Genomic DNA, 25,848 nt, shown 5'->3' with positions numbered 1-25,848 from the left:
GGGAAATGCAGCACAGAAAGTGTGTGGTCTGTCCCCTCTTACTCCAGACAGGAAAGTTCTGAGAAGGCATGCAATTTTTTAAAAACCTATTTGTGTTTATGCCAATGTTTTCCAAACAAAATTGGCGCCAGACCTTTTATTTACTACCCAGTGGGAACACTTTAAGAAGCATTGCTCTGAGACAGCAGTCTCGAACTTTTGGGGCTCAGGACCCCTTTATACTCATAAAAAACTGAGGACTTCAAAGAGCTTTGTCCTTATAATTATTTATCTAATGACATTTCTCATTTTAGAAACTAAAACACAAAATTTTTTAAGTTTTTATTAATTCATTTACTTAAAAAAATACATTATTTACCTGTAACACACATGGCCTTTATTTAAAAAACTTATTTTACAAAAAATAGAATGGTACTGTTTTTACAATTTTGCAAATCGCTAGTATCTGGTTTAATGTAAGACAGCTAGAACCTCACAACTGCTTCTCTTGGCAACATATTGTTTTGAAATAGATCAAGAAAATCAGCTTCACAGAATGTAGGTAGAAACTATAGGACCTCACAAACCCCCCTTTCCCCCCCGCCCCCCTCCCAAAAAAGGCTCTCAGGAAATTTGGGGAATCAGTCTTCAGGCCACACATAAAGAATCTGAATGCACATGGGGTGCTGCTTTGGACAGAGGGCACCAGGACTTACCTAGCCCTGGGCTCAACCTGCCCTCTCTTCATGGGCTCCCAGGGAGGACCAGAGGCCTGTATTACTCTGCCTGGCTGTCATTAGCTTCTGGCCTGAGTGCTCTGAATCCCACCAGTCCACAGAATAACAGGAAGTTGTCTAGCCACTCTGCCCTCATCCCAGGTGAGGTTCTTGGTCTACAGTATGTGAGGCACTCTTTCCTGTAGCGTACACTTGACCGTCTGTTGCAGGCAGCCATGAACGACGAAGTATTTGTATTTAAATGACTTCTGGACTTCAAGCTCCCTTTCTGCTTACTTTGGATGTGGCTAGTTTGGATTGTTTAAATCTCTGCTAATTTGTTACTGACAAGCCTCTAGCAGTCGAGCTGAATGAGTCATGATTAAGCCAAGAGATGATGGCCGTGAGTGTTGAAATACTAACCACTTGACTTCAGATTCTTACTGAGAGGCTGAGTGACCTTCTCTTCGGAGCAGTGCTGACTGGACCTGGCTACCCAGGGGACAGGATAGTGTGTGTGTGTCTCAGTGCTATCTCAGGTGAGTCTTCAATCTCATTCCCTTCTGTTCCCACATAGCAACCTGGTGGCTGCCTATGAGAAAGCAAAGAAGAAGCATCAAAACAAACTCAAGAAGCTGGAGTCTCAGATGATGGCCATGGTGGAGAGACATGAGACCCAAGTAAGGATGCTCAAGCAAAGAATAGCTCTGCTGGAGGAGGAAAACTCCAGGCCACACACCAATGAAACTTCACTTTAATTGGCACTCGGGCACCAAAGTCCTACCAGTGGAAGCTAAACTATAGCAGGTCACCGGAGAGAGAAGAGCTCCAGGTGACAGAGTACCTGTTGGGAAAATTAAGGACAGTTGGCAGGTAGGTCAGCACTTGAACAATGGAGTGCCGTGAACTCAGCCCTGGAGGTGAGCATCCCTCGTGACACTGTACAGACAGCATCCCAAGGATCCTGCTCCTCCACTACCGGCCCATGGACCGCATGTAAATACCCGCTCTGTGTGCCATGCTCAGCAGGCCTTGCTGCTGCCTCCAGCACTGGCTTTGTCATGCTCCCACCTTTCCTGCATCAGTGGTGTCCCAGATATTTGTCTTTCTGGATTTTCCACTCTTTCCTTCTGTTTGGCAGATAGTGACCCTACCTCTGGCATCCCCCAATTTCTCCTCTTTCATTCTCCAGGGAAAAACTGACACACACAGGGGAGTGGGAAGGGTCTACATATCTAGAAGATTTGCTTACTGCAAGAAGGCTTTGATTTTCAAGTCCCACGTGTCAACTCTAAGATACAGGCTATCACTCAGAGATGCTCTGGGAGGCAGATTACAGGAAAATGGCAGATAGGTGTTCCAGTCCCAGATAAGAAGTTATAGGTAGAGCAGGCCTGTGCCTGAACAATTCTGTATGGAAGACTGAAATCGCCTTCAGCTCTCATCGTGGAGGTAGGGAGCTCTCTTCTGACTTAGGTATTGCCCCTACCAAGTGGAGCCTTATTAATAGCCAAGGCTTAGTGCTGACAGAATCCTGTTGACACGTGTATTGGAACTAAAATTTTACCTAATTTTTTTCACAGCAGAGGAGCATTTTTAGTACTTTCCACCCACCCCAGGGCACTACATAGTTGCTATTTGCATGAATCAAAGCTTATCCACAAATTATATGTAGCTCTGGACCTGCCTCTAATTTCTGTAAAGCAGTGGTTCTCAACCTTCCTAATGCCGCGACCCTTTAATACAGTTCATGTTGTGGTACCCCCAATTTCATTGTTACAAATTGAACATAATTAAAGCATAGTGATTAATCACAAAAACAATATGTAATTATATGTGTTTTCTGATGGTCTTAGGCGACCCCTGTGAAAGGGTCGTTCGACCCCCAAAGGGGTCTCGACCCACAGGTTGAGAACCGCTGCTCTAAAGGAATGAGCCAGGATCCTGAGCAGGTAAGTTTCGCAGGCTGATCCCACCCATTTTAGAGATTGCTACTGACCTGCCAGTTCGACTCCGCTCCCGTGGCTATGAAGGGCAGGGGTGAGGAAATGGTCCTTGAAGCCTCCTTTTCTTCCCCCGAGACTTGGTGATAGTTAGCCTATGGTTCTTAAACAGGTTAAATCTCAAGCAAAATGGTGACAGGGCAGGACCAAAGTACCTGAATTCTTTCAGGAAAGGCTTCCATCTTAAATTCATCATTCCTTTCCTACTGTAACCTTCACCCTTTCACTTTCTTTCTGTAGTACCTAAGGCCCACCCCAATGCCACAGTTTTGCTTTGCATCCCCAAGCTCAATGTCTGTTTTCAGAGAGCATGAATCAAGGTCCTCAGCCTTCTGCACAATGGACAAGGACACTAGCCCCAACCTTGGAGGGCAGAGTTTTATCCCAAAAGCAACCAACTTTCTCAGGTAAGCAGTGAGACTGCCCAACCTTGAAAAAAAGTCAACTGGTATCAGTCTGGAAGAACCAGCTTGTGGGTGCTTAGGTCACTAAGAAAGTGCCTGCTGGTTCTTGTGATTTTTAAAAATCAATTTTTACTCTGGGTAAAATTTCATGTTGTCACAAGGAAAATGTTTTGGCTGAAAAGTATGTCCAAAAATCTGTTTTCTCCATTTTTCCAGCTTGCCTAGGGGAATGTCCTCCTCTAAACAAACTGGGCATGCATTCATGGCTTTCTGACACAGGAATCAAGTCCTGTCTGCTGGCCCATCTACCATTCTCACTCCAAGTTAAAGCAGAGAACCCATCCTTTTAGTGTTAGGTCATGTAACCCCTCCAAACCAGGTCTCAGCTCTTCCATTAAGAGCCCCTGTATTACTGAAACTACCTGGCCTCATTCTGAGTTTATACTTCAATATAATACTTTTAAAATATGTGCTGAGTAGGTGAAACTATTCCCCAGTAAAACTTACTTTTATAAATGTGTAGAATAAAAAAGCTATCATTAAACAGTTGATTTCCTTTCCTTGTATTTTTTCAAATACTCCTTTTTGAAGGTGAACCAACAGGCACTTGGTTATGCTAATTGTGGGGCCTACTAAAACTGAATTGATAATTAAATGATTGCAGGTGCCTGGGTAATTTTCCTTTTTTTATAACCTGAATTATTCTTCCTAAATAGAAGCTGGTTTATATTACCATCTCCATCAGGAGTAAAACAATGTTCTTAATTCTAACTTGTATGAGATTTTTTTAAAAAACTAGATCTTCGTATTTTTTATCTAAACTGTTTTCTCTCAGTGGTTTCTTACCCTTTGAGGCAGTTACCTTCTCTGTTCAGAGTTCAGTCTTTGTCCCTTAGAGCAATGGGTATGGGAAGAAAAGACCCATTTCATAGTTTTCTTGGAGTATAGTTCCCACCCACTGCTGAATGGAAGCAAAAATCAGCTAAGAGAATTCCATCTGTAGTACCCATCAACGTCTATGTGGGCCTACCAACTATATCTGATGTCTGCCAAGCCCCAAGTGCTCCAGTAAGTGGTAAGATTCCTCTTTGAGACTTTCACCAAAAATTATTCATGATTAAATATCTATGTCATCAGACAACTGGCACTCATCATGCCCTAGAGCCCCAGAGGTATTACGAGGTGTCTCAGCATTGCCAATGCAGGTAATTAACTGTTTCATACTCACTCTCATCTGCTGGCATGTCAGGTTTCTGAAGTTAATATCCAGTGCTTGAAACTGGAAATATTATGTCAATAAAAAATTAAGTACCAGTTAAACATAATTGCTTAATTCTCCTTTGAGGTGCATGCCCTTCTGAGCTTTCCTCTTGAGCAGTACTTTGCAGGAGCCTCAGAGTCACATGCAAAATGCATAACTAGGAGTTTGGCTCATCCATGAAACTATTTAAAGTGAAAATTTCATCATGTTCACTAACTTTATAGCTGCATCTATTTCTCAATGCAGCAAACAGAGCTATAGTTAGTTTCTAGAGGCCAAAAGGGGAGCAAGGTCTCTGATGGTTAAGTTTTGCATTGAATTTAATTAGGGGATAATCATTGTATTGGCAAGTTTTTATTTGGGGTGGTACGGACATAAAATTTTTGTTTTTTCTATAATAGGTGACACTAAAAAATCATGTAATTATTTTTCTATTTATCCACAGAATGTCTTATTTCTTATTTGTCAAGAAATAATACAATCTCCACCTTTCACTGAGGCTTCCAAACTTACTAGTGCTCAGAAGCTGGGCAATATTTTGCAAGAGACAAAACTTGTTACAAAACAAAAATTATGCCTTTGCTGCACTCCCAGTTCTCACTAAAGTTTATCCAAATCCTATTCTAGATCATTTAAACTTCGTGTGTCTACAGGCCAAGTTGAAGTTAGCCCTGAACCTGCGACCTTCTGCAGTTCCTCCTGCTTCACACACTTAAAGTTACTTTCTGCCTGACTACATTTGTAGTTACTAACAGATATAAAAAGTTAGCCTAAAGCATATAACTGGAATTAGAATTATCACTAAGTGGCTGTTAAAATATATACAAGTGGAAAAGGGTACAAGTTTGAATAGCAGCTGTTTTGCTAAATTCTGTGTAAAGAAAGCTAGTTTCACGTATACACAATTACATTTTAGTTAAGATTTTGCATGTGACCTTGACAAGAAATCATTCTGTTCCAGTAACAACAAATACTATTGGATAACCCTATCCTTGACCAACAGTACTTGATCTTTCCATAGTCGAGATGGATACAAAATCACTGATCCACTAATCTTCTGAAATATCAGCTCAGCAGAATAGAACAAGCTATATACAAAATTCCCCCATATTCATACTGATGACAAGCACAGTTGTTCCTGGTCTACATTCACTTTTGCACTTCCTGCAAATTAAATCCATGTGGAAAATGTTCTGTTTGTAGAACTCCTGGTACTCACTTATAGTGTTCACGTTAGGACTGCCCAGTGAAAAAAGGGACCCTAATAATCTGCTTTGATAATGAAACATGTTCCTTTCTTTACTACTTCTGATAAGTTCTTAGACATTGTCAAGACTTACTTACTTTGCATGAGATTTGTTTCCTATTTGAAAATGTGCTACTTTTAAACCACTTGAACTATTAGAAAAACCTGCTTGAATGTACTATCAGTTATTAAAGCACATGTGACTAAGTTTGTCAGTATTGTTCTACTGTTTGTACTAAAAGTCTCATTTGACAGTTGCTACTTAGCCCTGTACTATACCTTGTAATTTTTTAGATTTATTCATTTGTATGCTTTAAATGTTTCTAGATGCCTTTCATTGTATTAGCGGCTGTAAAATAGCTACTTTGTGTTCTTTGATATATAATTGTTTTTTAAAATCTCCATTTATTTATACAGAGACATTTATAATATTTTACAAACATTCTTATATTCTGAATAAATATTTCTAATTCCATGATGTACTGGAACTGTGTTTGTTAAAGGGAAAGGCTGTCCTTCCATAATACTGTTTGTCTAACACAATGGTGGGCAAACTTTTTGACTCGAGGGCCACAATGGGTTCTTAAACTGGACCAGAGGGCCGGAACAAAAGCATGGATGGAGTGTTTGTGTGAACTAATATAAATTCAAAGTAAACATCATTACATAAAAGGGTACGGTCTTTTTTTTTTTAGTTTTATTCATTTCAAATGGGCCGGATCCGGCCCGCGGGCCATAGTTTGCCCACGGCTGGTCTAACATGTAAATATCAGACCTGTGGGGGTTCACACTAAATCACAGCCCTAGTCAAAGCGGCGCTAAAAGACATACTATAGTTAGGTTAAAACAGCCGAAGAAATCTCATTTATCACCAAATTTCTATTTGGCAGCTTTTTCAAGTTTAATATGAATGGGAAGTTATTAACAGATTTTCTTTTCCTTTTAAAACATCACTGAAACGGAATATAATCAAGAATTGGAAATACAAGTAAATCATACATGACTACAAGAAAGGATGGCAACCAGCTTTGCAATATGTCCGTTCTCACTATCTCAAAGCAAAGTACCTCGACAAGAGTGTAATACCTTGGTCACTCTCAATATTTTAAATAAAACAAAAATATTATTGAGATCTCTAGAAGAGAAGAATATATTTCTTTCTACCCTGAGATCCAAGGACTGTCAAGTATTAAAAACTTGATTCTAGAACAATTCAAGAATTGCTAGATTTTATGTATCTTAACTCATTCTCAACCAAACTAATTGTTTTGAGACAGAAAATACATACCAGTTATTTTCATTGCAGAGACACTCTACAGTTTAATATTTCTTCCTATCAGATAAACATACCTTTATCTTATACTTATTTCTTATTGGTCCAAAGAGATGCAACCATAATATGAGCAACATGGAACCTATAACAAGTAATATCAGAAAACAAATTAAAAGGTAGTAAGTAAAACTGCCCAAGCAGCAGATTTATTAGTATTGCACTAGTCAAAATTTAACACGATGTTTTTACAGAAAGCCAGTATTTGAACAATCAACTGGAAAAAAAAAAAGTTTTAAAATACAAAGAAAACCTTCCATTATTCAAATTGTATTTTGTAATTTCTAAATTGATGTTACATCAAAACGCTTTCAAAAAGAACATCATAACTGTTAACACATAGGAATTTGTTCATTCTCTCAGTGGAGAGTACAGTTGGCATTTTTAGTCAACTTTGGAAGTGCAGTAATCCTGCAAACATTTAAACTCCCAATTCATAAACTTGAGTCTTCCTTTATTTATGATAGTTACACCCAACATAAATGAAAATCAGTCATTAACACCAAAGGAAAAAGACAAAGCTATTGTCCAACCAAGATGTAATAATAAATCCATTCTAAGGTATCAACTGATATAACTACATGGTGAACCCAACAGGTATTTGGGGGTTCCTTTTCTGCTCTCCCTGAATGTTTGACAACCAAAACAAACACCAAGAATTTCATTACTACCATAGACAGAATCACTCTAATGTAAAGTTTACTTACATAGTCTTTCTGCAAACATTAAAATGTCCTAAGGTAAAGTAATGAAATGCTACTATTCAGGCAAAAATTAAATGTTAAATTTCACTTAAAACCAAAGTGATTATTGAATAAAGTTTACAAATCTATTTAGTTATCACATTTATTCTAAAGTACAGTTTTCTCAATTGAATATCATAGACTTAGTGAGACCATTTCATCAATTTTTTTGCCAGCTTTTTAAGTTCCAAATAAAATAATTTGTTTAACATGGCTCAACATAAATGTTTTCACCTTTTTCAGACTAAAACTATTCCCAAGAAAATTATTTTAGGACTACATATTTCCATGAACATTACCTAGTCCTCATAGCATAAAAAACACTTGTTCATATCTTGTTTTGGAAATAGGCAGGGTACAAAAAGAAGTGAATTCTTAACTCCTTTTCCCATCCAAACTAAAGAGTGTGCCCTTATTCTGCTTAGATGAAAGATAGATTTCACTTAAATTAGCTACTACATGAATTATAATTCCATTTGATTAATCATTTTATTCTGAAATAAGATTGTTTGAAATTTTAAAGCCAACAAGTAAAATCAACAACCTGAATTGTATGAGTCAGTACCTACCAAAGACAATTTTATAAGGTATTAAGCCAATAAGCAAACTTTAAAGACATTATAAGGAAATATATATGTATGTGTATATACACAAATATATATATGTAAAATAGTTCATGATTTTATTTTCCTTCCCTGTTACTGAAGAAAGAGTTTGTAATATTTATCAAATAGAAGTCAGGTTAGCTGCCTCCTGTCCTAACTCTGAAGAGAAATATACGCAAAAAGTAACATTAAAGACACAGTTCTTTGGACACTTGCATTTGAAACTAAAAGATACTTGTGCAAGATGCAAACACAAACCCAAAATGAACATAAAGATCATGGTGCCCTAGGACAGTGGAAAGATGTGCTCTGTGCTTTTCCATCCGTACATATCCTAGGTAAAGTACACAAAGAGTATGAGTCCACAGCTATTCACTATATCAGCACATCTAGCCAACCAAACTGCTGAGGAAGAGTTATTGCCTCTCTCAATTTCATTCACCATTGCAAACCTTTGCTTTCATTTGCTGCCATCCAAAGTCTATTCCTAAATATCACAAAAGCATAAGCAAAGATATCATTTTACAAAGAACTAGCTAACTACTTAAAGCTTGAGAAATGACTAAATGTAGATTTGTGCCGCAAATGTTTCACTCCATGCTTTGTAGCTTTAAGACTGCTTTAGGACCTTGGGTTCAATTAATTAAAAAGAGATGAGATTCTCTTCTCCAGGTGAACCAGTCCGCTGAGCTCCGACATGGACAAGGCTGCCAAGTCCACTCCCGCCCCGAAGAAGGGCTCCAGTTCACAGAAGGACAGCAAGAAGCGCAAGCGCAGCCGCCAGGAGAACTACTCGGTGTACGTGTATAAGGTGCTCAAGGGGAGGCACCCCAACACCGGCATCTCATCCAAGGCCATGGGTTCATGAACCTCTTCCTCAAAGACATGTTTCAGCGCATCGCAGGCGAGGCGTAACGCCTTGGGCGTCAGCACAGGTGCTTGACCATCACGATCCATGATATCCGGTCGGCCGTGCGCCTGGTCCTGCGCCTGGTCCTGCCACAAAAGCTGGCCGAGAAGACCTTGCAAGAGGGCATGGAGGCCGTCACCAAGTACAACTCTCAGTGAAGCCCAAGTACGACAACTCCCAGTGAGGCGCTCAGCCCCTGTCACACACAAAGGCTCTTTTCAGAGCCACAAAAAGAAAAAAAATTTAAAAAAAAAACAAAACAGATCAAATTGTTAAATTCTACCTTAAAAAGTCCACACCCTAGGAATATTAACTAAGACCTCTCAAAGACCGAGGACCAGCAGAAAACAGTTCATTTCACCCTAGAAATGCATAGATGTTTTCTTTATTCCCAACCCAATTTGACAGCCACATACACAGAGACTTAAAACAGCCCTCCAATGTGCTTACTGCCCAAGGGCCATAGTGAGATCAACTCTCAAAAGCAAGACATTATCGCTGCTTTACAAATGCCCACAGTACAGATTCACCATAGGTATGCAGTACAAATAAAAAGAAAAAATTCTTCTACAATATAAGAAGAGTGGGGGGAGTAGGGAGAGGGATTTTATGGCCTATTCCTGGCTAGTCACACCAAGAAAAAGGATTAAAAAACAGGTCTTAAAGTGGTACAACAGATAGAAGCCAGTAACTAAAACACCCAAACACCTGCAAGAATTCTCCCACCAAAAAAGCAGCAAATCTATGCTCAGGGCCTTATTCTTCCCCCGCTGGACTGAAAGACTAGTCTACTAAGAGGAGGGTCCATGTGGAACAAAATTATAAACAAGGGCAATTGGTTTCTCTATTGAATCCCTTTCCCCAGAGCACCCCTGACCAGCACTACACAGTCAATACAAGCACCTTGTCAAGGTTAGTGCCCTTTAGATTTTTCTTTCAAGCTGCTACCACAGTGAGACCAACTTCTCTGCTAACCACAGAAGACCAAAGACAAATGGAATCTCTTTTAACTGGCAATTTCATTAATCTGGGGATCCAGATCAAAGATTTGATTATGAACATTTCTCAAGATATAAGACTTCCACTCTTTATTATAGTTTTTTTATTCATACTTCTTTGTACTTTATGTTAAACTCTGAGCCACTAAGCTCATGGAAACCTGCCCTTCAAGTCTACTCCCATGCACGAGAGGTAGCTTTACTGTTTTCCCTAACTATATACAGACTACTATTTCAATGGCAAATGCTGTTAGTCACAAGGCAACTAGATGGAAAGGAATGGATCACCATACAGGACAAATGTATACCTTCCGCACGAAGAGACTATGACACGTCTAACTACGGCTGTGTGTGCTCTGGGTTACACTACTGTGAGAAAGCAGGGCACTTCAGTATGGCTGGAATTGCAAAGTGTCAGCACTGGAAGGACCAGACTCCCAAACACTGATCTTTAAAGAAAGAAAATTTACTTTAGATTTCCTGGATTGCTTGGCAACTATACATAAGAAAAATTAACTATCCAGAGCTAGAAAACACCTGGTAATGGCCATGTAATATTAAGACTCTGCTTGGGGTAAGCAGTGCTCATAGTTCTACCATAGTACATCATAAAGCACTCAAGAACTGATTTATCTCCTCTAATTTTTTCCTTACACTTCTTTCTGCCCAGCAACTAAACTTATTCCTTTAGGGCTCTTTGATTCTAAAATAATAACCTGTCATATTTTTTGAAACTTCAATCCAGAACTCTACTTTGAAAGCATGGACAGACCCTTTCCTGGCCATTGGCAATCTGCCATCTTTATGACAGAGGAGTACAGACTTTAAGAGTAACTCAATTCCAGGAAAAAAAGGACTGAGAAAGCCCATCATAATCTCACTTTTAGAACGTTTGGCAACTATACAAATGCACTTTAAAGTCTTAGGACAGAATACAAAATGAGGAGCTCCAGTTAGGCTTTACTAAGCTATCAGGAATAAAGTTTAACAAAACTTGTTCTACTAACACCTGTTTACCTAGAGACAGGTAGTACTTAAAGGTAAAGGATACTGATACCATCAGATAAAATAAGAGTTTGTCTTATTTATCATTAAAGTTTCAGCAATACATGAGCCCCTTTCTCTAGGCTAGAAGATAATCCAACTCAAAATTACTAGGAAACATTTATTTTTCTCCAACCAGAAAAATGTTAATGAATCTGACCTTATAACTATCCTATATAATAAAGAGCTAATATGCTAATGGTTGTGACACCCTCACACTGTAATGACCATTCAGCAGGAGGCTGTGTGCGAGGTGGGGCGGAGCCGCCACATTGCTCCAGAGACAGGGCGGAAGCGGGGAGGCACCTGGAGGAAGCGGGACCATCCCGTGGCGGAGAGGGTGGGGGTAAGAGCCCATAGCACCCCCCTCACCAGTCCTTCGCCACCCACCGCTCGCACTCAGAGCGCCCCGCCGCCCACCTGCCAGGGGAGGGAGCGCAGTGCATATGCCGCCAGGAAGCAGTGCTCAAAACTCTGCAGCAGGCGTGAGGCTTCCATGCTCTTCTCCAGCACCATGATGGGGCAGAAGCAGCGAGGCGCCAGGAGAAGGCAGGACCAGCCCAAGGCGACTCACAGGACTGAGGGCAGGGCTTGAAGCAGCCAGAGAAGGCTGGAGGGGTCAGGGGCAAGGCCAGGCACGCTCGAGCTCTAGGTGTAGAGGTTAGGGTGTCAAGGCGGGGCAGTGGGCGGGGCCATGTGATTTCACGTGCTGGGACTCTAGTGATTTAAAAGGAAATACTGCCTCAAAGAGTAATTGAGACACAATAGATGTCAATCAAAACAAAATCTCTGAGCAGGCAGAGGAAAGTCCAACTGTACAATATAAAAAGGCAAGAGGTGCTCGCTTCGGCAGCACTAAAATTGGAACGATACAGAGAAGATTAGCATGGCCCCTGCACAAGGATGACATGCAAATTCGTGAAGCGTTCCATATTTTTTTTGTTTGTTTTTATCTGAGCAACTGGAACACTTTTTCACTTCCTGATAAAAGAATGACTGTGGGCAGTGAAGCTTAAGTGAAAATGGTACATGAAACAAGGAGGAATTCTAAAATTCAAGAGCGTGAGCAGAAATCTCGAATTGATTAGAAGCGGACTAAAAAAAATGGTATCTCACAGTTATTGGATAGTGATGAAGACCTTGAGAGTGATGAAGAGCGTGATAGTGATGAAAGTATTGACAGTGATGAAGAACTTGCTAGTAACAAAGGGCTTGAAAGTAATAAAAAGCCAGATGATGAAAGTGAGCTTAAGTTAGTTACAGTTGAAAGTGAAGGCAACAACTGTGAGCATCTCATTGACACTGGCAACAGTTCAACAAATGAAGGAGAAAATAACAAAGGCAGAGTAGTATTGATTTACCAGACCAGGAAAAGCATTCAAGTCCAGAGGATGCTGATCTCAGCAAGCACACTGAACAAATAATAGAGGAGGATTCAGAAGAAGAAAACGTAAAGCAAGGGAAGAGAAGAAGAACCTCGGTGATGAGTGACAGTGATGAGAGTGGTGACAGTGACGTCCCAGTGAGGAAAGTAGGTGTTAAACGTCCGCGTAGAGTAGTTGAAGATGAATGTTCTTCAGCGGAGATGGAGCAGAATCAACCTGAGAAAACTTCCACTGCAAGAAAGCAAGAAATACTCCAGAAGCTGAAAGAACTCTCAAAACAAAGATCTCATCAGAGATCTAATAGTCGAGATTTTGAGGACTCTGAAAGGGAATCCTGCCCAATCAGTGATGAAAATGATGGTGAGGAGGAGAATGATGAATCTGATGAAGATGGAGACAATTACATTTTTGATGACTTTGTAGTACCAGATGAGGAGGGTGATGAAGAGAATGAAAGCCAGCGAGGAAAACAGTTAGCTATATCACACCTGAAATCTAATTCAATTTATTCTTTTAGTAGCTTCTGCTTCTACTTTGAACTAGAAGTTGTGAAGGCTTTCCTGATCAATGCTTTAGATGAATCATTCCTGGGAACATTATATGATGGCATCAGGCAGGAATCATATGCACAAGAAATGCTGAAAGCTTTTGATGATTTGGACAACTGCTATGTTCAGCCTTGTCTGGAGAACTTATTCTCTAGTAGTCGTTGAAAAAAGAAGGAGCAGTTAGAAAGTTATTCTGAGGTGAGCATCTATCCAGAGAAAGCTAAAGACTGTACCTGCCAGGCTTGAGGGTTGTATCGCCATTGTGCATATTTAGTGAGCTTATCAGGGAAGCAGTACAACCCCGAGACTATGAAAACTGATAATTTCATGCCATGGGACAAGCACGAATTTTTTATTGGCAGAATTTGTGCTAACCGTACCAGAATTTATCATAATGTGAAACATTTTAAATTCAAGCTGTATCAAGAATGTTGCTCCATAGTAAATACAGAAAAACTTGAGGATGAAGACGTTAAAAAGAAACAGTGGAAAGAATTTTCAATCAGTCAAAAGGAAATGGCTGGATTAAGAAGAAATGTGATCTACTTCATAGATATCTCAATGATGCGGATTCCTTTCAAAAAGAGGACCTTGAAACGTAACACCTTTTCTTCAGAGAAGATTTTATGAATTACTATAGATGTGAAGATCATGAATATTGTTTCTCTGTAGCATGTGACGTATTTGTATATTTTCTGTATATCTTCATGACAAATTATCTTGTTTAAAACATGTTCATCTTAATTTCCATGAAGTGGCACTCTACAGTCTAATAAACTTTTATCTGCTATACATAGAAAACATAGGCCTAATCACTTTTAAACGTATTTTGAAGTTAATATCTTTATAACAGATGATTATCAATCAAGTGAATAAATGTTCATGTCCTGTCAACTTAATAGAAAAATACTGTATTTTTAAAATGTACTTAGACCAACATCAACATGTATGTATTGCTAACTAATATCGACATGTATATATTGCTGATGGACATTAACATGTATGTATTGCTGAATCCCTGCCCAGATGTGTTTGTTATCCGATTTTCACTAATGTATTTTTTACTGCTATCATGTAAATCAGTTGGCCATGGAATAGACCTCAGTGTTTCATTCAGTTCAATGCCCTTGCCTCAGAATCAGACTATAGTAATTTTTTATTTTTCTAAGTAATTTTGCCTATGTGTTAATGATTAAGATGTATTTTATTGCTTTTTAACAATAATTTTATATAACTATTTCTGTTAGGATCAGAAGATCTTAGAGACATAGATTCAGCCAAATATATTTTAAAAGTATACTTTGGCATCTGCATTGCTTTGCACATCTAAATGTTTCCTTAATTTAATAAAAGTAAAATGGTTTCAGAGTGAAAAAAAAAATTCAAAAAAGAAAAAATTACTTGGCTAACTTGTATAACTGACTTTGTTCCTTACTATTCAAGTTAATTACCTACTAGAGACAAAAAAAAAAAAAGAGAATAGGTAATGAAATGTTTTTAATGCACACATGCACTCAGACCTGAATATTTCTAAAGACCACCACAATATGTTGTTTTATAGAAGATTTTAATCCCTTTGGAAGGATGCTATTCACTTAGATTTGAGTTCTTTTTAGGTGATATTACAGTAGTCCCCACTTACCCACAGAGATGCATTCCAAAATCCCCAGAGGATGCCTGAAACCACAGATAGTACAAAACCCTAAATACACTATGTGGTTTCCTATACATACATATCTTTTCACTTAAAGGAAGCACTTTACAACTTCTCTTTGGCACATCCAAGTTGCCAGCATCACTACTCCTGTGCTTTGGGCCATTATCAAGTAAAACTAGAGGCCCGGTGCACAAACTCGTGCACCCAGTGGGGTCCCTCGACCTGGTCTGCAGAATTGGGCAGGAACCATCTCTCCAACATCCCCCAAGGGGTCCCGGATTGTGAGAAGGCGCAGGCCAGGCCGAGGGACCCCCATTGATGCATGACAGGGGCCGGGGAGGGACCGCGAGAGGGCTCCAGGGCATGTCCAACCCATCTCAGTCCCGATCGGCCGGACCCCAGCAGCAAGCTAACCTACTGGTCAGAGTGTCTGCCCCTGGTGGTCAGTGCATGTCATAGCAACTGGTCGACCAGTTAACTGTCTGCCCCCTAGTGGTCAGTGCACATCATAGCAAGCAGTTGAAAGGCCTTAGCATATCATTAGCATATTACGCTTTGATTGGTTGAACGGCCGACCAGATGACAGGACACTTAGCATATTAGGCTTTTATTAGATAGGATAAGGGTCACTTGAACACAAGCACTGCGATACCATGACAGTCAACCTGAAGACCGTGGTGGCTACTAAGTGACTAATGGGCAGCAGGAACATACACAGCGGATCCTGAACAAAGGGATGATGCAAGTCCTTGGCTGGAGGGAGCAGGACAGCATGAGATTTCATCACACAACTAGAACAACACACAATTTAAAACTTATGAATTGTTTATTTCTGGAATTTTCCACTTATAATTTTCAGACCGCAGTTGCTTGTAGGTAACTAAAACCACAGAAAGCAAAGCCGCAGATAAATGAGGACTACTAAACAAATTACTATAACTACCAACCTAATCTTATAGCATAGCATAAAACCAATTTTGCTACATATCTTCATTATCTGTACTAACTGGCATTTCATAGAAAAATAAGGATCTCCAAAGCTCAAAGCAGCAAGCAGGGAACACAGTTCCTTTGACATCAAAGACTTGCCTTCTATATTAGCATGAAAATCCAACTTAATTCTCAAACATCTTCAATCAAATTTCACTCATACTCATAAAAGAATTCTACTAGGTTCTCAGACATCTTTAAATGTTAATGTCTCAGAAGAGCATCACTATCTGAAATCATAAAACCATTAACTTGCTATTTCTTAATAAAAACGTGTAAACCATACCCCTATCTTTTGGATTACAATGGTTAAGTACAAAAACAATTCATTTAACATCTTATAAATCATTACAGTTATGTATAAAAGCACCTACAAAGTTTTAAAAATAAAAGATTCACAGTGCACTGAACCTTGGAACATATAAGGTTGGAACATAAGAACATTTAAAAAATGGATTCAAAGACATAAACATAATATGAAGCCAAGAAAACCACTCTTATCATCTAGCTTAAAATGCAGCACACAGAAGTTAAGTTATTGCATATTCAGCACACTTCTTTATAACTTGATTTCTTTAGACCATGCTAACATTTATCAAAGGAGAAACCCAGTTCTGTGCTAACCATGGCCTTTCTCAAGGAAACCTGAACACTGAGAAACTAATACACAGGTTCGAGAGAATAAGTATAGCAGATGTACATGAAGAGATACACCCAACTTACACGTTTTCTGCATAGTTTAGTCACATCACAAACATAAGCTTTACTCACATCTTTTAACATTTTTTTATCTCAAACTCAAGATAGCTAAAAGCCTCAAATTATCAAAACACCATCCCCACACTACCTATTTTGTTCCACAGTGCATGAGTGAAGCAGCACAGCAGCAGTAACATTGAGTTATGGTTAAACCATCATCACTTGAAAAGAGATAATTTGTTGGTTCTTGAAAGGCTCAACACTATTAGACACACTTCTGATAACTATATCTAATCTCTTTTGCTTTAGTATTGAGAGCTGAAAAATCCAAATCTAGGCACCAGACTGACCATGGTATAGTACTCAAAAAAAAAACAACATAAAAAACACTAAAAATTAAATGGTTTCCAGATGACAGTAAATGAGTGAAAATGATTTAACTATCAGGTAAACTAAGTTTCACTCCATTAACAACTGAACAGAAATCTGGAATGCTGGGACCAACTATAAATATGGCTCAAGGAGACCCAAGCAAAGCAGTTGTATTTCTGGAAAGAAGAGTAAGAACTTCCAAACACAATCATAAAACATTTTTAAAAAGTCACAGAAGGATTCACAAATTTGTCACATTAAAAGATGCAGGATTGTAAATAACCTTATGTTAAACACAATGCTGCAATTGTGAATTCTCCTGCTTAGCACCAAGGGGGTGACTTTCATTAATAAATATAATTTCTCCTTTAAAATCAAGCCATTTAACAGCTAAAGCAAAGTAATGCCAAGTAAATTCCTTACAATAGCATTTCTTTTGAAAGTCCCATTGGTTACATGAACCCCTACTAAATAGGCTACCTATACAGAATAAAGATTTCTACAATAAAATTTACAAGCAGATATATTTTGTGGATACCACATGTAAAATCGATTTTTAAAACCCACATGACAGATGCACATGCACGCATATGCTCCCACCCCTCCACCCCCACAAAGAATTACCTTCATTGAGGTCAGAAATAGCCCAAACACTAAAGCCCCCTTAAAGCCCTGGTGATTGTCCTTAATTATAGCTGAAATTCTTAAAATGGGCACTGCCATCCTTATTTGGATGTAAGAATCCTGAAGAAGCAAAATACATTCCTAGGAGTGAGTTATGTATGTTAATTTCATGTTCTGATCTTCCCCCCAGAGAGAGGCTTTATCTGTACTTGGGTACACTGCACACCCCTTCCATTCTCACTCCATCACCCAGGGGCTTCAGCATGCTAATAAAAGCAAGTCAGTCTCTTACTACTGCAAATTGGAACCAAATATAACATCTGTTTCCAGAGATCAACACTGAGATGCAATGTAAAACCTAATAATGTCAGTATTCCATACTTATTTACACAACCGTTATATAAAATATATCTTCACAAGAACAAAATAACTGTACAACACTAAAGAGTTGGCGGCAGGATGAAGACATAACCAAGGCAGCTGCTGTGTCCCAGCCTCCATGCTCTCTGCTACCCTCTCTCCAGCAGCCTCACAAGTTTACTGACTGTATGCAGCACAATGCAAAATTAAAGCAGCAACTCCCCATCCAACAACCCAGTCCCTCTCCAGGCTAAGAACTGGGTCCTTAAATGAAGAACTAAGAGAGTTCATTTTGAACATGAATATTCTATAGGAGATGCTGGCTCTAAATAAAATCTTTCAACTAAACTTCAAGCAGAGGATTAAAGAACCTAAGTGGTTAGAAGTAAAGAAACTCACAAAATGAATGCAAAGATGAACTGCAATCTTGACTTCCATATTTCAGCTCTTGTGTTTAACAAATTATGTACCTTGTTTCTTTTAAAATTTCAATATAAAGAAACTTAAGTGAGTAGATAGAGTATTTCCATTAACTTAATGATAACTCAAACACTATTTTCTTGATCAAAATATGAAAAAACCCTCAATCACAGAAAAAAATGCCCTCATAAAAAGTAACTTAAATTCATTAGCCAAACACTGAAAAGGTACACCTGTATAAAAGTTTATAAAACTGCCATTTACAGTCCAAATTCATGCTTTCTTTTCTCTCTCTTGCATGGAGAACCATCTCCTCAGAAACATCATTGCCTTCCTGCATTTCTTTATTTCTTTAAAACACCTGAGAAAGGTAAGGCTCAGAGAGACACCCACTCAAATGCAACAGGTCTCTGGCTCTTGGAACTTCCACAGCACATCTGCTGCTATCAAAGGTCCAAGATTTTCATTATAGCATTATGGTCAAACTTGAAACTCAAAAAGGCTCTGGATGAAAAGGGAAACTTGCAATGTCCATTACATGCCACAGTCTGTCCCTCAGCATGTTCTAACAACTGGTCTTCACCAGAGCAAGGTAAGTCATATGCAGCATCTGTGTTAAAACACAAAAGAAATAAGCTCAGTAATGAATAAAAAATAAAATACTGCCCTTCACCTTTTGTTAAAAATATACTGTACATGATGAATTCCTTTATATCTCCCACACTCTGAATATTACCTGTTATTGCTTATTTCCACACAAACATTCACAATCTTAATCTGTCCTCATTTTCAAAAATGGGCATGCCTGTTTTTAACCTCCAATATTCATATTCTGTGCCAAAATAGTGGGAGCTTCTTGACAGAAATAAAAACTTAAGCACTGTAAGATTAAAATTACAACGTACAATTTGTAAAGATTCCAATTATAGAAAAATCAAGCTAAAGCTTTATTTGGAGCTTACCAATCTTCTGGGAATATACAACCTAAAGAAAAATCCAACTTTTCAAAACCATAGTACAACAAAGCACTGACTTAACAGGATTTGGGGGAGTTTTCTAAAGTAGAGCAGGAGCCGACTAGGAAAGTGTGTTTGGAACAGACAGCAAGAAGCTGATATGAGAAGTCTGAAATGAGGTTTTCCAGGACAAGATTTCTTTTATACTTCCTTCTCAAGACGACTCAAAATTTTATACATCCACATGATGCCCAAATAAGCTGGAGCTACAAAGTTATAGTGCTCCTTCTTTAATGTTCCTGAACATAGACTTTTTAAAATTTTGGTGAAATAATTTACTGAACTTTTGTTAATTAAACCACAACCTATCATGCCCCTACCAGCCAAGATGGCCAGAAAAATCCTATGAAGAGGATTCCTACCCCATCACTCATCTATACAAAACTAATGATAGTTTCTGCTTCTTCATAGTTAAACTTAATTTTCCAAAATAGAGTTAAAGCATCTCTTTAAAAATAGCTTTTATCTTGCTTAAATCATAGACAGTACTCCAAAAAATATGATTATAATGTTTTTCATTTCTTTTAATATGAAGAATTTAATGAAATTCCCTATGTAGCAGATAGGCATTTATTCACCTCCAATTAAAGCCTTCATATTAAAAGATCTTGCACGGAGAACCATCTCCTCAGAAACATCATTGCCTTCTACTACATAGGGAATTTCATTAAATTCAAAACAGCACCTAAGAAGAAAACAGTCTGCTGTATATCCCAACTACATCAGTATTACCAAAGAGCTTTCTACATTCATCAGCATTACTTTCCAAATCAAATCACACACCTATTCTTCATCATAATTGAGGATAGAGAATTTCTAAATGTCATTTTAGTAAGTTATCCTTAGTACCAGCTTAAAAAGTTGATCTCTACCTCCAAAAGTGGGAAAATGTCCCCCCTTTAAAGTCTGTGCACCCCTTACATACAGTCTATACCACATAGAATGAGGTCTCATCTTTACCATACTTGATTCTACTCCCTCTCTAAACCTTAAGCTATTATTTATTTATCTATAATATCAATGCACAGCACACAGGTCTGTCATTCACAAAATATATAGCACACTGAAAGGGCAAATAATTTCATGTTAATCATTTAAATAAATTCACTTTAGCCAGTTTCATATACAGAGTACTTGACCACATATATGAACTCTCTTTACAGACATGTGCAACTCTGTTTATCCATTATGGTTTATCACACACTCCAGTAAAATCAAGGTTAGGCCAAAACCAAATCCCATGAGGCAAAAGCTTTAAAAAGAAAATAACTTGCCTGTTTCAAAATTATCCTGAAGTTTTCGTGGATGAAGTCTTTTCTCAAATTTCTATTTAAAAAAACATAAACATACACAATATACCATTTCTAGTTATTTCACTTATTATAAATGATACCTACTTTTAAAATCAGTGTAATGTTCTTTCAAACTTTTAACTTCATTAAAATAATATAGGTTCTATTTAGAAAAATACAGACAGAATAGGCAAGGACTTATTCTCAAAAGCAGGGTTGACTACATTTTTTCAGTTATTAAAATTAATTTAATAACAATTATCAGGCATTAGATGTGCAATTGAATCAATGTTACAATCCCATAAATGAAAGCAGCCAAAACACTTTTTGTGGGCAAACTACATAATTTCACCCCATAAAAATGAAGTGTTTTATCAATTCAATGTGCCTTGACAATGCCCTTGCCCCACTCTTTAAAAGAGTGAACTCCCTTATTAGTATGAGATAACTGAAACTCTTACCATCAAGGAATTCTGCTGCTTAGCTGGCTGGCTGTGGACCCCATTTGTTCTTTTCTTTTGATTAGGTGAATCTTGATACTGTTTTCTGCCATTTCCCCTCATACTTTGATTCTGTTTTTGCAATAAGAAAGAAAGAAAATGTAAACCTATAGTATTATGTAATAGGACAAATATTATACCATATGAATTTGATTAAGCTGGTTCAATCAGAGTTTAGCAAAACAACCCCCCCTCCAAAAAAATCTTCCTAAAACATTGGGGAAAATACTGATATGGTACAGTTTCCCCAATGTTTTAGGAAGATTTTTTTGGAGGGGGGTTGCTTTGCTAAACTCTGATTCAACCAGCTTATCAAATTCAGTTGGTTGGAGCATTGTCCCAATGCACCAAGTTTGCAGGTTCGATCCCAATTAGAGTGCATGCAGGAATAAACCAATGAATGCATTAAGTTGGTGGAGCAACAGATAATTTCTCCCTCTCTCTCAAATCAATAATTAAAAACAATTTAAAACAACAACAACAAATAATGGGGGGAGAGGGACAAGTTTGTGTGACTATCAAAAAAAAGTTCTCTGGGAGTGAATGCTGAGGCACACTGACCACAGTACTCGAGTAGGAAATATGCAGCAGAGGTAATCAACTGTTACCCTATAAACCGCTTTAAATTAATAAATAAGCATTTTAAAATTAGTATTCTCATTTCATAAAATAAAGACTAGAGTTTTAAAAATTTGGGCCATTATCTCTAGGTTTAAACCAAAACACACAATAGCTGACAGCTTCCAATTCCTATTATACTGCTTTAAAAAATTCTAAGTTTAACTCAAAGCAGTTTTTTTAAAATATTTTTTTATTGATTTCAGAAAGGATGGGTGAGGGAGAGAGAGAGATGGAACCATCAGTGATGAGAGAGAACCATTGCTTGGCTGCCTCCTGCATGCCCCCTACTGGGGATCAAGCCCACAACCCATGCATGTGCCCTTGACCAGAATATAACCCAGGACCCTTCAGTACGCAGGCCGATGCTCTACCCATTGAGCAAAACCGGCTAGGGCCTTAAAACACTTTTTAAACATTAATTTGCCCTTAGAGGTGTTGAAAGAACAGCTCTTTAAGAGGTTTAACTAAAACAGTGTGAAAAAAATAACTTTATTATTATTTAAAATACATATATAAAAATACATCTATTTATGTATTTACATTTCATCTATCTACAGGAAAAAATAATTCCTAAAATAGCTTGAAAACAATAAGCTAACTTAATTAAAGAATGGTAGGGAAATATGGGTTTTACCACACAATTTTAATTCAATTTCATTCTGCTCTTGCTGGTATTTATTTTTTATTATAAGTGGTACAATACACATAAAATTTACCACTTTAAACATTTTTGAGTGTACAATTCAGTGGCAGTAAATATAGTTACCATGTTGTGCAACCACCACCAGTATCCACTTCCAGAACTGTTTATATTATCCGCCTTTTGGCTATTACGAATAATGCTACCGTGAACACTACTATACAAGTTATATTTTTGAGTCCCTCCTCAGCTAGGAGCTAAAACCAAAGCTTAGGATTTGTTAGTCTCTGCTTTCAATTCTTTTGAGTATATATCTAGGAGTGGAATTGATGGTCATATGGTAATTCTATGTTTAACTTTTTGAGGAACCATCAAATGGCAGCTGCACCATTTTACATTCCAAGTAGCATTGCATGAGGGTTCCAATTTCCACACATCCTTGTCAACACTTGTTATTTTCCATTTTCTTTATTGCACCTATCCTAATGGGTATGAAGTAGTATCTCATTTTGGTTTTGATTTGCATTTCTCTACTCACAAATTATGCTGGGCATCTTTTCATGTGCTTATTGGCCATTGGTATATTTTCTTTGGAGAAATGTCTATTCAAGTTGTTTGCCCATTTTTAAATTTGGTTGGATTTTGTTTACTATTGAGCTTAGGAGTTCTTTATATACTTTGGATATTAATCCATCGGACAAATGATTTCTAAATACAGTCTCCCATTCTATAGGTTATCTTTTCACTCTTTTGATGATGTCCTCTGATGCACCAAAGCTCTCAATTTTGGTGAATCTAGCATATTTTTTAAAAGAATGAAATAAAGGGTGACACCTAAATGGATGGCTAAAATAATAAAGACAGATAATACCAAGCATTAGTAAGGATGTGGCACAACTGGAGTTCTCATATTTTGCTGAGGATATAAATTACTTGAGAATATTGTTTGCTGTATATACTCAAAAACATAGCCATATTCAGTGATCCAACAATTCTGTCAATTACATACACCCAAAAGGTGTATGTTCATAAAAAGACATGCACATTAATATTCATAACACTATTATTTGTAAAAAGCCCCTAATTGGAAATAACCAAATGGACATCTGAGTAGAATAAAGGACTTCCAGCCTGTCAGCCTGAGACACAATCCACTGATGTGCCAACATCAATCAAGGCTCAACTGAAACAAGAGGGCATACACAACCCACATAAGAGTCACCCCTAGAGCACTTGGCTCAGGTGACCAGGGAGACTGTGACATTAGGGTCCATAGAACACCTACTACTTAAAGCCCCTCTGCCAAGTCTGAGAGATGTAGAAGATCCACCTAATACATAGAAACAAGCACAGGGAGCAGCCAAAAGGAAGCGGTGAAGAAATATGTCCCAAATGAAACAGAACAAAACTCCAGAAAAAAAACTAAACAAGATGGAAGCATGAAAGCTCCCAGACACAGAGTTCAAAACACTGCTCAATGAACAGAGGGAAAGAATAGATGAATTCAATGAGAATTCTAACAAAGAGACAGAAAAGCCATAAAAAAATCAGTTAGAAATGAAGAATACAATACTGACATAAGAATATATTCGATGTCAGCAACAGCAGATTAAACGAAGCAGAGGATCAAATCAACAATCTGGAAGAAGGTAGCCAAAAATACCCAATCAGAACAGCATAAAGAAAAAGAATTTTTTGCCCTAACCAGTTTGGCTCAGTGGATGGAGCGTCAGCCTGTGGACTCAAGGGTCCCAGGTTTGATTCCAGTCAAGGGCATGTAACTTGGCTGCGGGCATATACCCAGTGGGGAGTGTGCAGGAGGCAGCTGATGGATCTTTCTCTCGCACTGACGTTTCTAATTTCTAACTCTCTATCCCTCTCCCTTCCTCTCTGTAAAAATTCAATAAAATATATTTTTTTAAAAAGAATTTTTAAAAATGAGGGCAGTTTAAGGGACCTCTGGGAAAATATCAACATTTGCATCATAGGGGTATCAGAAGGAGAAAAGAGAGAGCAAGGGATTAAAACCTATTTGAAAAAATGCTGACTGTAAACTTCCCAAACTGGTGAAGGAAATAGATATAGAAGTCTAGGAAGCACACAGTCCCAAATAAGATGAATCCAAAGAGGCCCACACCAAGACACTTAATTAAAATGACAAAGGTTAAAGACAAAGAGAGAATTGTAAAAGCAACAAGAGAAAAGCAGTTAGTTATGTACAATGAAGCTTCCACAGACTGTCAACTGATCTGTCAACAGAAACTTTGCAGGCCACAAGGGATGAAAAGCAAGGAACCTACAACCAAGATTACTCTATCCAGCAAAGCTATCATTTAAAAAAGTAGAAAGGAATTCCCAGACAAGAAAAAAGGAATTCATCACCATCAAACCATTGTTATCAGAAATGTTAAAAGGACTTCTTTAAGTACATAAAAAGATCAAAAATGTAAGTAATAAAATGACACAACTACATATTTATCACTAATTACTTTAGTTGTTGTTGCTTTTGGTTAATCCTCACCAACGATATTTTTTCCATTGATTTTCAGAGTGTGGAAGGGAGGTGGAAAGGCAGAGAGAAACATCAATGTGAGAGAGATACATTGATATGATGCCTCCCATACTCACCCCAATCAGGGACAGGATCGAGCCTGAACAGAGGTACTTGCCCTTGACCGGGATCAAACCTATGGCTCTTCAACCCCAAGGCAACGCTCTAACCACAGAGCCAAACCAGCTAGGATCTATCACTAATTATTTAAAGATAAACAAATTAAATGCTTCAACCAAAAGACATATGGTGCCCCAAAAGGTATGGCTCTGTAGCTGAACACTGACCTATCAACCTAAGGTCCTGGTTCAATTCCCAGTCAAGGCAGATGCCTAGGCTTCAGGCTCAATCCCTAGTAGGGGGTGTGTAGGAGGCAGCTGATCAATGTTTCTCTCTTATCACTGATGTTTCTCTCCCTTTCCCTTCCTCTCTCTGAAATCAACAAAAACATATTTTTAAATGGCTTATTTAAAAAAAACACCAAACACACAGAGTAGCTGAACAGATAAGAAAACAAGACCTATACATACGCTGCCTACAAGAAACCCACTTCAAATAAAAAGATATATATAGAGTGAGGGATGCAAATGAAGACAAAAAAAAGCTGGGGTAGCTATACTTATATCAGACAAAATAGACTTTATAACAAGGTTTTTTAAAAGGTCATTTCATAATGATAAAGAAATCAATCCAACAAGAGGATATAACCCTTATAAACATTTGTATGCATAACGTAGGATGGCACCTAAATATATAAAGCAAATATTGATGGACATAAAGAGACAAATCAACAGTAATAGCAGGGGACTTTAACACCCCAATGGCATCAATGGATAGAGCATATGAACAGAAAATCAAGAAAACAGTAGCCTAAAAATGACATATTAGACCAGATTGATATTTAGACCATTTCACCCCAAAGCAAAAGATACCA

At 38.0% G+C, this 25,848-nt stretch overlaps 2 protein-coding genes and 3 pseudogenes across 5 annotated transcripts in view; 4 read left to right on the top strand and 1 right to left on the bottom strand.

Moving 5' to 3' along the window:
* The window catches only part of MCC (MCC regulator of WNT signaling pathway), a 299,306-nt gene extending 293,056 nt beyond the window's left edge, over positions 1-6,250 (top strand). Inside the window, exon 18 of one of the 2 annotated variants that reach the window (XM_070412466.1) lies at positions 1,273-6,250. In XM_070412466.1, coding sequence (XP_070268567.1) covers positions 1,273-1,453 — 181 coding nt within the window. In that variant the 3' untranslated portion in view covers positions 1,454-6,250. The remainder of the gene's footprint in view (positions 1-1,272) is intronic. The other variant, XM_070412467.1, reaches the window with a different exon arrangement.
* Positions 6,251-7,062: 812 nt separating this feature from the next.
* Positions 7,063-25,848, bottom strand: part of DCP2 (decapping mRNA 2) — a 95,320-nt gene continuing 76,534 nt past the window's right edge. For all 3 annotated transcript variants that reach the window (XM_070412471.1, XM_070412469.1, XM_070412470.1), the window contains exons 9-11: positions 21,064-21,174; positions 20,585-20,636; positions 7,063-18,904 (exon numbers count right to left, since the gene is read on the bottom strand). In XM_070412471.1, the coding sequence (XP_070268572.1) occupies positions 18,741-18,904; positions 20,585-20,636; positions 21,064-21,174 (327 nt within the window). In that variant the 3' untranslated portion in view covers positions 7,063-18,740. The remainder of the gene's footprint in view (positions 18,905-20,584; positions 20,637-21,063; positions 21,175-25,848) is intronic.
* LOC139008815 (histone H2B type 1-K-like) lies at positions 8,155-11,147 on the top strand (annotated as a pseudogene).
* Positions 11,204-13,778, top strand: LOC139008812 (coiled-coil domain-containing protein 82 pseudogene; annotated as a pseudogene).
* LOC139009728 (U6 spliceosomal RNA) lies at positions 12,077-12,177 on the top strand (annotated as a pseudogene).

The sequence above is a fragment of the Myotis yumanensis genome, unplaced genomic scaffold (assembly GCF_028538775.1).
Source record: "Myotis yumanensis isolate MYYU_CA2020_CCGP unplaced genomic scaffold, mMyoYum1.0.hap1 SCAF_4, whole genome shotgun sequence".
NCBI lineage: Eukaryota > Metazoa > Chordata > Mammalia > Chiroptera > Vespertilionidae > Myotis > Myotis yumanensis.
Note: the sequence above shows the minus strand (reverse complement) of the source record. Positions and strands in the feature narration are given on the sequence as shown.